General features: G+C 45.4%; 1 protein-coding gene across 1 annotated transcript; it reads left to right on the forward strand.

Annotated features, from left to right (window-relative positions):
• Nucleotides 1–7,106: 7,106 nt before the first annotated feature.
• Nucleotides 7,107–11,356, forward strand: LOC119282300 (disease resistance protein RGA5-like). Its single transcript, XM_037562573.1, has 4 exons — nt 7,107–7,935; nt 8,171–10,194; nt 10,291–10,333; nt 10,985–11,356. The coding sequence occupies exons 1-2, from the start codon at nt 7,112–7,114 to the stop codon at nt 10,173–10,175; spliced, it is 2,829 nt and encodes a 942-aa protein (XP_037418470.1). The 5' UTR covers nt 7,107–7,111; the 3' UTR covers nt 10,176–10,194; nt 10,291–10,333; nt 10,985–11,356.
• The last annotated feature ends 457 nt before the right edge of the window (nt 11,357–11,813 follow it).

Here is an 11,813-nt window from a genome sequence, read left to right on the forward strand (position 1 = left end):
CTCTCTCTCTCTCTCTCTCTCTCTGACCCCCTCCCGCTCTCTGCAGATCGGCGACCCTGGCGACCCCGACACCGGCCACCGACCCTGATCCCTTCAGCGCCTCCCTCCGTGAAGCAGCCGGCGACGCCCAGCAACGCCAGCGAGCACTAGACATGTGCCTTCCCCTCCCCTCCCAAGTATTAGTTAGCTTAATTTAATTGTTGTTAGTGTTAGATAGTGTTAGTTAGCTTAATTTGCTGTTAGTGCTAGTTAGTTAATTGCTGTTAGTGTTAGTGTTAGCCCAGTGATAGTTAGTGTTAATTCAGTTAGCTTAATTCAGTTAGTGCTAGTTAGTTAATTCAGTTAGTGCTAGCTAGTTAATTCAGTTAGCTTAATTTTTGAAATTCAGTTAGTGTTAATATTGATGCATGTGTGCTGCTGCTATTGACAGTAAATTCAGTTAACTGAATCATGCATGATTCAGTAAATTCAGTGTGTGTGTGATGATTTGGCTGCTATTGAGTTCTTCTATGTAGTGAGATCAGTTTTGCAGCTTATGTTGCTAAGTGACCTATGTTTTGCCGGAAATGTTGATTCATTTCCATTCCGGCAAATTTCAGGCGCTCTATATGTGCACTTTCTAGCAAAGGTCATGCCGAAATGTTTCGTGAATTTCGGCATGACTTGTGCTGGAAAGTTGGACATATCGAGTGCTTGAGATTTGTCGCGATGGGAATGAAACGACATTTCTGACAAAACAAAGGTCGTCACTTTTTTTGTCATTATTCACTTTATTATATAAAGCTCGATAATTAAACGACTACGACATTGAACCCTAGGAAACATGACCGACACCGATGAGGCCGGAGGTTCTCACTCCCAATTAGTTCGAGCACACGCCTACCTCGACTTTCTGGCAGATCAGGAGAGACAGGAAGCTGGGTGTCCGGACCGCCTTTTCATGACGGATGAGAACGGTGGTGGCGCCGGCGCCAACACTGATGCCACCAACGACACTAGCACTGAGACTGGCGCTGATGATGTTCCTGACTATAGCACGGAAGGTGGTACTTCCCAAGCCAGTGAGGGAAAGAAGGAAAAGAGGACACGATGCCCAAATGAGCTCGAGACCGGAAGACTGGTGGTCACGGAGGTGCACCCTGGCGAGTTCGAGCCAATAGAGCCGCGAGAAGTGGCAGGGTGTTACGGCAACCAACTAGCATGCATCCTACGGGATACCGCTAACATCAACACCACAAAAATACGGAAGAATGAACAGTTGAAGAAGCTGCTTCTAACTAGGTTGCACGCAAGATTCCTGTTCCCCGGTCGTAATGACGAAGTCGACCCATGGGATGATGATGCCATGAAAAAAATCAACAACAAAGCCCTAGGGAAGTTCAGCAACGCATTGAGCGCTTGGATAACTAGGGTGAAAAAGGCGATTCAAGTAGACCATGAAACCTACGTCGAGATTGTTGCAGACAATCCGAAAATTATGATAGAGGACTTTGAAAAGTTCAAGGAGACTTGCAATGAAGAAGCTGCCAAGGCCAGGTCGGAGAGAGGCAAGCAGCTGCAGGCAAAGAACATGGGGAACCACCGCCTTGGAAGTCGTGGTTACACGGGAAAGAGGCCCATGAGGGCTAAGGAGGACGCAGAATGTGAACGTCTGGGGATCCCAGACCCATTGGCTGAGTTCACCGACCAGCAGGAGCACGACTTCATCAGGGCCCGATTCTCATGGGACCCCAAGAAAAAGAATTTTTTTCACCGACGGGCCGACTAGGAAATTCATGAGATTACTGGTAATTATCCTTTTACCATCTTACATATTAGGTTCTGATCAACGAAGTCTACTACATTCTAGTCGCATTCGTTAAATGATTCACTGTCCATTTTGCAGAGAGAGCAACACAAGCTTGCGTCCGAGAGGGACTCGTCGACTCAGTCGACTCAGTCGTCGGAGAAGTACAAGTGGGACACTCCTTTCAACTGGGCCATGAACATAATGATGGGACACCCGCCCGGCCAGCAGCCGCAATATGGATGTGTGCATGGCGCCGGGGATGGGGCCACTTGAAAGTACTATTATAGCGAGGACCCCGAGGCCAAAAGACAGAGAAAGAAGTTCAGTCAAGTGACTATCGACGAGAAGGTGGCGCGGGCGATGGAGAAAGCAAAAGTTGAGACCAAAACTGAGATAATCGCTGCCTGTAGATCTAATTTCGTGGATGCCTTTACAACCTTGATTCCAACAGTGGTCACATGGGTGCAACAAAATCCAAATGCGCCACCAAGTGAATTTCCCATGCCCAGATTCACCAGGAGCAACTCAATGAACATCGCACCCATACCCGTACCTAGTATGGCAACCGCACCCGCACCTCCTCCAGCACCTGCTCCTCCGCCCAACTCTCACAGCAGCCCTAGCTCCGTCTCTGGCTTGAATGTCGGGCCGTCGACATTGGCTGAGCTCGACGCCCTCACGGTAAATACACGTCGTCGCACCTTCATCAACTCAACTAATTAATTAATCTTCAGTTGCCGTTCTTTTTGGATCTCTAATGCCGCACGCATATGTCTTTGTAGGCCGACTCCACTCCGTGCACCCTCCTTTACAACATGAAGGGCGGGTTAGTGGATGTGGGGAAGGGTACTATAGTGAAGCCTAAGGATCGATTGTTTCACCGCCGGAAGATGCCTGATAACGCCTTAAGGGTCTCCTTGGCGAGTGTGAAAGCGGGCTATGAGGGTCTCCCTCGTCCGATACAAACCGATGGAGAGGATGACGAGACTCCCACGCAGCTTGGCCAATGCAAAAATTGGCCGATCCTGTGGCCGAAAAATCTTCTTCGTGTCGAGGTGGCCGGGAGCACACCAACGGGACCTCATGAAGGTATGACCACAACACCACCTACACAAGTACAACCATCGTCTATGCTGCTTGCTGAGATCGAGAGACATGAGGAAGGAGGGCCAACCGTTCCGCCGGCAGATGATGCCATCTGCCCTATGGAAGAGGATAGGGATCATGACATGGAGGAGGCCGATGATGACCCTAACCAGTATTGCAATATTGCCTTTGACAACGAAGTAACAACGAGTCAACCATATGAATATGAGATGCATGTACCAGAGCCAGAACGTCCTCGGGAGTGCAAGAAGTCTTTGTTCATGCAATCCTCGCAGGACACGCCTCCAGATGCCAGCTCCACCCAAGCTCAACTACTTAGCCAGAGACGTCCAATGCTGAGCCCGGAAACACTAGGGGTGGTGCTCAGGGAGGGTCTGACAGACCCACCAGCACCTCAGCCCACCAAGAGGAAGCAGAGGAAGAGACCGGCGGCAAGAAAATCCAATAGAGCTGGCAATGTTGGTTCTAGCAGCCAGCAACCTTTGACCAAGGTTGACCATGTATCGATGAAACATGCGCCATTAATCCATGTCGTGGGAGAGCCAATGGTACCGGCGAATGCACTAGCTGCCATAGAAGGGGATCTCAGGAGACTCCATGACCATGTGCTTTCGACAGAGAGAAGCCTCCTCGCCTCGGATGATCCAGGATACCCACTTTATATGGTTCATGTGCCGAGCAGTTGCAAGATGTATGTCCACACATGCCCCGCGGACCTCTTCTTCCTGAGGCTTGATTACATCTTCCAGATGTTTCAAATGAGGACACTCGATTTTACGTTCGTCCGCATGTATGCGCTGCACATGCACTACATCGTCAGGAGAGAGCAAGTCACCGGTCTTGCGGTCGCGGACTCATACTACATGCATGAGGGCTTCTTGTCAGTCAACGACGCCAACCGTCAATATGCGAGTCAGTACATCGAAGAATTCTTGGTCAGCAATAAGGACAAAGAAACGATTCTCCTACCTTATCATCCCAGGTAAGTCATCCGCGGATAGCACTATAACACATACATCCTTTCGTGCATTTCAATAGTTACTTTGCACGCATGGAGGCTAAACTTGATCGTGTATTTTGCGCAGCGGGGGTGTCATGGCGTTCTCATTGTTCTTTACCCGCGTTACTCCCGCGCTCTATATTTGGACCCGTCGAAGCACATAGAGAAGAAAGATTACACACATAAAGTATGTTCTGGACAGAGCTATGCTGGGCTTCAGCATGCGGGGTGGCTACATCCAACACAAAAAAACAAATAAGGCCGGGCTTTGTTTCAGCCACAAGACTGACTTCTGTTGCATCCAGCAACCGACAAGAAGTGAGAATGATGGATTCTACGTCATCCATCTAATGATGGAGTACAGAGGGGATGTGCAATCACTTTGCATGAAATCTTCATCCAATACCCATATCCAGAGATGGGCCGAAGCCTTTGGAGCCGTGCCGGATAATCGACTTCGAAATGATTTCTACCGGATCCAACAGGAAATTGCGTCCATCATCATCAAAGATGTGCTCGAAGAGAATGGGATGTTCTACGCCGGCCCAATATCGTGAGCTGACGTCCGAACCCGCATTGCCCTACAGCGTCAGGACATGGCGCCTTTCACTAAGCTTGGGTCTGTCCTCCCGGATATGGACAAATGGGAAGAGTGCACTGCTTAAAAACAATGTGTCTGTTTAGTTACTTGTTACTTTCTGTACGATGAAACTTTGAATCTCTCAGTACGACGAAACTATTAGATGTATGGTGCCGCGCTCTAGTTAATTATTTTTGGTAAATTTGTTAACTATGTTTACTCTATATGTTGCTTCTATTTCATAACTGTTTTGTTGAATTCGCTTCATGGTATATATATGTGCATCTCTGACAGGTATATAGATCAATGATGGCAAGGAAGTGGTATGCCTTGTATGTAGGGCATGTTCCGGGTGTGTATGATGAGTGGCCAGAGTGTCAGGCCCAAGTCTCTGGCTTCTCCGGCGGAAGCCAGAAAGGGTTTGATAGCAGAGCGGAAGCCGAAGCTAGTTACTTGAGATTCATAGCACAACAGGGGATTCAGAACCAGCGCCGCTGCAAAAACTACTACATAATACCGCTTTTGATCATCGTGATCGCTCTTATCTTCTATGCGGTCATATCATAGTCTACATTGATGATGAAACATGAGTATGTGACCATGTAGTTGCATGTATTGAGAACTTGTAATGACTTGAACGCTATTTCGGGACATGTATTCGACCATGATTGATGATGATGAGATATTTGAGACATGTCGAGACTTCTAATAACTTTGGCTCATCAATGACTCACTTGATTTTCAATGAATATGCATGTTATTATATAAATGGTGGATCTGTTTGATTGTGTACAGAGCCAAAACGCAAAAAAAAATTCCAAAAGTTAGCAGTGGCGTGGGGGTAAAGATTACCAGTAGCACTCAAGTAACAGTAGTGCTGGCTAGTTCAACGCGCTATAGATAATTATCAGTAGCGCTGGATGAAAGCGCGCTATAGCTAGCTTTAGATACCAGTAGCGTTGGGCCAAACAACCGCTACTGCTAAAAAATAGCTGTAGCGCCATAGCAGTAGCGCGCCTGCCCGCGCTACTAATAGCAAGAAACCCCGCGCTACTGGTAAGGGTTTTCCTAGTAGTGCATATGTTTTTGCCAAGTGAAGAAAACCACTTGCATGGCACGCTGAAGATCATCCATCCGAAAGAGCGCGGCAGACATGACCACCATCAACAACAACAACAAGGTCCAAGTAGGCTCTCTTGCCATATCCATGTGCTATTGTCGTTCCAGTGTCGCTTATGTTGAACGCTCGTCTTCTACATGTGTTAGATTTAGAAATATTGCCTGAATGCTTCCATTCTTGCCAACTTAGGCAGTGACACTCAAGAAGACAGGAACACTTTGCCATGGTGTTTGATTCTTCTTCTGCGGCAACATGAAGCTCTCATTGTAATTGTACCCACTTATGCCGGAATACTGTTATCACTTCCGTCAGATTCAAGAACCACCAAGTTTCTGTGGCGTCCCCTGAATTTTGCTAATGACGAACTTTCTTCCCCATTTCTTTCTTTTGTAAGGAAAAGTTATATACTTGTGATGTATGACTAGCTGGTCAATTTGCCTGCTTTGATTATCCATTATGTTTCTTTGTTCCTAACTGCTTTCAGAGTCGTTTTACTCCAGAAAAGTGGAATGGAATTAATATGTCCTTCAATTTATGCTACAATATTTTGGAATTTCACCTTTTATTCGTATTGGTTGCTATTAGTTTTCTCAATGTACTGCTGGCTTGTATATATCTACTTTAAGTAATTGTTATAATGCGGTGCTTTCTTCCTATAGCAGACACGGACCCATTTTTATAAATTGAGACACTCGCTGACACGCGGTCGGATGTGAATGTGATTTCCCTGACGAAATGTTTACTGTCACCGGGCAGCGGGGAGGCAATCCAACCGTATGGGGCGCGTATGCACCATGACGGGTCTCTGGTCCCTTGCGCGGTGCGCTTATCGGCTGATAGCAGCGCTTCATGCTTGCAACACCTGGCGATCCTCTGGCTCTGATCACGTCCTCGCACGCCGAAACCATTCTTGGAATGAGGTAAATGGGTATGCATGGTAATGCAAACTGAGAAGTTCATTTGTAACTATACTAATGCATCTGCTCAGGGGCATCTCCAGGTAATGCAACCGAGCAGTTTAAAACTAAACTAGTGCACTTGCTCAGAGGCATCGATCGCATCATCGCAGGCAATCTCACATGATTTCACAAGTGCCAATGAACGGGTGGCGTTTAAACATTGCAAGGGTGTGTCGCACACACATACACATTTGTCTCACATGATGCACACACACATACACATGGTCTCAGGGAGCAACTGGAATCTCTCAACACTATTTTTCTTCGGCACGACAGCAGGTACGTAAAGTCTGCGCATGGAGATCGGTGACGTGGTGTAATTTAACCCTGTCGCTGCAGTCGAAGTGGCATCCAATGCCCCATCCCAAGATTGCATCTGAGCCTCGCCCTAGCACATACGGTACCCTGTCAATTAGTTCTACCACATAGCTAGCTAGCTTCTCCTCCATGATAGCCGCACACACATTGCCTAGAGGACCTTCCTACCAACCACGTGGTGATATTAGCTCTCGTCCACCCAAAGCACTACCACAAGAGCGTGTGGTGAGGTCGAGCCATGGAGATTGCCATGGGGGCCATCGGCCCTCTCCTCCCAAAGCTTACAAGCCTGCTCGTCGGTGAGTTCACCTTGGAGAAACGAGTGAAGAAAGGCATTGAGTCTCTCGTGACAGAGCTCACATTGATGCATGCCGCCCTCCGCACTGTGGCGAAAGTGCCGCCGGAAGAGCTCGGTGAGGGGGTCAAGATTTGGGCAGGAAAGGTGAAGGAGTTATCCTACCAAATGGAAGACATCATTGACACCTTCATGGTTCATGTGGAGGGTGGTGGTGAGGCTGCCAACCCGAAGAACAGAGTCAAAAATTTGCTCAAGAAGACCATCAAATTATTCAAGAAGGGAAAGAGTCTGCATGGGATATCTGATGCTCTAGAAGAAGCGGTTGGTCAGGCTAAACAATTGGCTGAGCTGCGTCAAAGGTATGAGCTTGTGCATCAAACCCCTGTTAGTGCTAGCATTGATCCTCGTGTCATGGCTTTATACAAAGATGTGACAGAGCTCATTGGCATTGAAGATACACGTGATGAGTTGATCAACATGTTGATTGGGGGTGATGATTGGTTAAACCATCCGCTGAAGGTGATCTCTATTGTTGGATTTGGTGGGTTAGGCAAGACAACTCTGGCCAAAGCAGCGTATGATAAAATCAAAGTGCAATTTGATTGTAGTGCTTTTGTTTCAGTTTCTCAGAATCCTGACATGAGGAAAATTTTGAAGGATATTCTCTTTGAACTTGACAAGAACAAATATGCAAACATTTATAATGCAGTAAGGGAAGAAAAGCATCTCATTGACGAGCTCATTGAATTCCTTAATAACAAGAGGTATGCTTCTTTATTCCTAGTACATATTGATAGTAAAACCATGAAACTTATTTCTTAGTATATATTCATTCTGGTAGCATATCATTGATTCACTATATATAGTCTTATAGTGTTTCATATAAATTCTTCTAGTCCTCTTGGTGATTTCGCACTTGGATAACATTTAATATAGTCTCCTTAGAACATGTATCTTCATCGACTAGTTTGTGAACTAACTCTCATAAACATTCATCAGGTACCTCATCGTAATTGATGACATTTGGGATAAAAAGGTGTGGGAGGTAATCAAGTGTGCCTTTTCAAAGAAAAGCTTTGGAAGCCGGCTAATCACAACAAGTCGTATTGTCAGTGTGTCAGAAGCATGTTGTTCTTCCGGTGATGATATTTACAGAATGAGAGCTCTTTCTAATGATGTATCGAGGAGACTCTTCTATAAAAGAGTATTTTCTCATGAACAAGGATGTCCTCAAGAGTTTTTGCAAGTATCTGAAGATATCTTAAAGAAATGTGGTGGGGTACCATTAGCTATTATTACTATAGCAAGTCTTCTAGCTAGCAATTGTCAAATTAAAACAAAGGATCAATGGCATGGTTTGCTCAATTCCATTGGGCATGGTCTTACAGAAGATCGCAGTCTAGAGGAGATGAAGAAGATATTATTATTTAGCTATTATGACCTACCATTTCATTTGAAGCCTTGCTTGTTATATCTAAGTATCTTTCCAGAAGATCACAAGATTATGAGAGATGAGCTTATATGGAGGTGGATAGCGGAAGGCTTTGTTTACAGTGAAAAACAAGAAGCTAGTTTATATGAGCTCGGTGATTCTTATTTTAACGAGCTTATAAATAGAAACATGATCCAGCCAATTGACATCAATGAAGATGGAAGGGTAGAAGCTTGTCGTGTGCATGACATGGTGCTTGATACCATATGTTCCTTGTCTAGTGAAGAAAACTTTGTCACTATATTGGATGGTACTAGGAGAAATGTGCCCATCTCACAAAGCAGGGTTCACATATTATCCATCCAGAAGGGCAATGTAGATGTGGCTACCACCAACATGGCACAAGTGAGGTCTGTTACTGTTTTTGAAAATGATAATGTTCACCACATGCCGCTTGTTTCAAGTTCAAGAGTTCTGCGTGTATTGGCTTTGGAGGACTGCACTGTTTCAGATATTGGCTATGTTGGTAGTTTGGTACACTTGAGGTATCTGAGAGTAGGAAGTAAGAATATTAAAAAGCTCCCAGTGGATATAGGAAAGCTATATTTTCTGCAAACACTGGATTTGAGAGGAACTTGCAATTTAGAAAATTTACCATCAAGCATTGTTTCCTTGAGAAATCTGAAGTGCCTATATATCAATGGACGTACAGAGTTGCCTTCTGGGATGGACAACCTGACAACCCTAGAAGTGATACATGGACTGCAGGTGGGCCACGCGTGGAATGAAAACCATAACCTGGACATTGTGAAAGAGTTGTGCCATCTGACCAAGTTGAGGGTGCTCATGTTTATTTGGAGCTGTATGCATGAAAGCACGAAAAAAGCTTTAATGGAATCCCTGAGTAATTTGCATAATTTGGAAAGTCTACATATTAAGCCCTATAATGAAAGCTTTGATCCAGTGGACGAAGGCTGGGTGCCCCCTCCTCAGCTCCGTAGATTATCTTTTGCGGGACTAGGCTCGTTCCAGACACTGCCGGCATGGATTAATCTGTCATCGCTTCATCTCCTCTCCTGCCTCTCCTGCCTGGTGATAGAAGTGTTTGAAGTCCGACCGGAGGACATTCGGCTCCTTGGTATGCTGCCCACTCTTCGTTATCTCAACTTTGAGATAAATGCCATCGAGAGCTTATCACAACAGGGTGCAGTGGAGATGTTGGTGGTTACTGCCGATGCGTTCCCACATGCGACAAAGTTATCCTTCAGAAATATACCTGTGTTGCCATCCACATTTCCGCGAGGAGCTGCGCCAAGGCTGAAGCACCTTGAGTCCGGCTTCCCAGCTAGATGGATCAGCCGTGACGACTTGGATTTAGGCATGGGGCACCTCCCTTCCCTCGAGAATGTCGAGTTCGAGCTTTGGTATGAAGAATCCAGCGATTCAGAGGTGAATGAAGCAGAGGAATCTACCAATTCGGAGGTGAATAAAGCAGAGGTTGCGTTGAAGGCTGCAGCGAGTGACCATCCCAACCGTCCTGACCTTCATATCGATAGGAGCACTTTTTGGTAATGTTTGCACATCGAGAAAGGTACACGCACCATGACTCCACACAGCTTGTACTTATTCCAATTTCCGTGCTCCATAAGTTGCCAAATGCTCATTCCTCTCCCTCTTTCTTTCTCAGCTTCAGGCGGAGGAAGATACCAATTAATGCTGCATGTGCTGAGGTTCGCTACTCATCAGCGGGCTACCTCTGTTCTAATCCCTTATTTACTACTCCCTAGTACAAAGTTGGGTCATCTATTTTGAAACGGAGGGAGTAGTACTTCAGCAAGTGTTAGAGTTTACCTTTTTTAATTTCCTTTTCCCAATTTCAGGTGGAGGCTACACAATGAAAATCATGCACGCAGATACTCCCTCTGTCCGAAAATACTTGTCATCAAAATGGATAAAAAGAGATGTATCTAGAATTAAAATATGTCTAGATACATCCTCTTTTATTCATTTTGATGATGACAAGTATTTCCGGACGGAGGGAGTACTGCTCTACAGCATTTCTATTGCCTCCTTTATTTAGCTAGCTAGTTCATTCAGCACCCCTGAGATCCTGAAACCTAAGGGCTAACGTTACTGTCTAAGTAAGGTGCCAAGAAAATCGCAATGTGAATTTCGCCTTGGTTACTTATGTGCACAAATAGATAGCAATATTTGTTACCACAATATTACATAGACACATAACGTGCTAGGAAACACAGATTAGCAAGCAATCCACTAGTAACATTTAGCAATCCACAATATTATACATGCCATTTTCTGTACTTGAATGAATCTGTATTCTCTCCAGAACATTTAGCTGAGCTATTCACATGGCATTGCAGGAGAACTAACATGTTCCATCGACATGGCTTCGATCGTACCAGCCTAGCTCCAAGTCTTCCGCTGCTTCCGTTCCAACAAAGACGGCCAAAACCACTGCACTTACCTAGCTGTCTGAACCGTCTTCCTTCTGCGACGAGATGAAGCTCTCATTCTGTCCACTCATGCCTGAATATTCTTCTAGCTTCCGTCAATTGATTCAAGAACCATTCAAGTTTCTTCCTTCAAAATTGGTCAGGTGTTTATTTATAACGTTGTACTCCTGGCTTGTCTGTGTACTTTAATCACTCGCTCCGCTGCTTTCTTCCCAGCAGCTTGTAACCCAATTTTTATTCAAGAATCAAGATTCATCAGCATTGAGTTGGTGACATCATCTGAATTTTCTCCTCCTGTTTGTATCCATTGTTTTCTCGTATCTGCTACACATGCTGATGAGCTGGTCCAAGTTTATTCAAACGAGGTGAGTGGTGCTGTAATTTCCGGGTACCAGCCAGCATAGAATCTGTAACAATGTTAATATCATCATCTGTCTCTTTGAGTAGAACTGTGACTTGCGCTGTGTTGTTCTTCGAGGCGAACAGCAGGAGCTCTGCTTCTGCATCATAGAAGTGTATATACTACTACTATATGGAGAGAGTAGACTGGAAATGGCAGACATGGTTGGAATTGCACTATTCCATTACATGTCTGGTTCACCTGGACAATGTACGGTGCGAACTGTGAAGCAAGCCAAGCATGCTCCAAGGTTCGCTACTTGTCAACAGGCTACTTAATTCCGCTACTACAAAAGTGCCTAAGTGTTGAGTATTTTATCTCTCCTTCCCTTTTCCC

This window comes from Triticum dicoccoides, chromosome 3B, assembly GCF_002162155.2.
Source record: "Triticum dicoccoides isolate Atlit2015 ecotype Zavitan chromosome 3B, WEW_v2.0, whole genome shotgun sequence".
NCBI classification, from domain to species: Eukaryota; Viridiplantae; Streptophyta; class Magnoliopsida; order Poales; family Poaceae; genus Triticum; species Triticum dicoccoides.

Bases quoted from the DNA above. Each gene is read 5' to 3' on its own strand.
- LOC119282300 (XM_037562573.1), top strand. From the start codon at position 7,112: ATGGAGATTGCCATGGGGGCCATCGGCCCTCTCCTCCCAAAGCTTACA. The intron at 7,936-8,170 runs GTATGCTTCTTT...AACATTCATCAG, and splicing joins GAATTCCTTAATAACAAGAG to GTACCTCATCGTAATTGATG.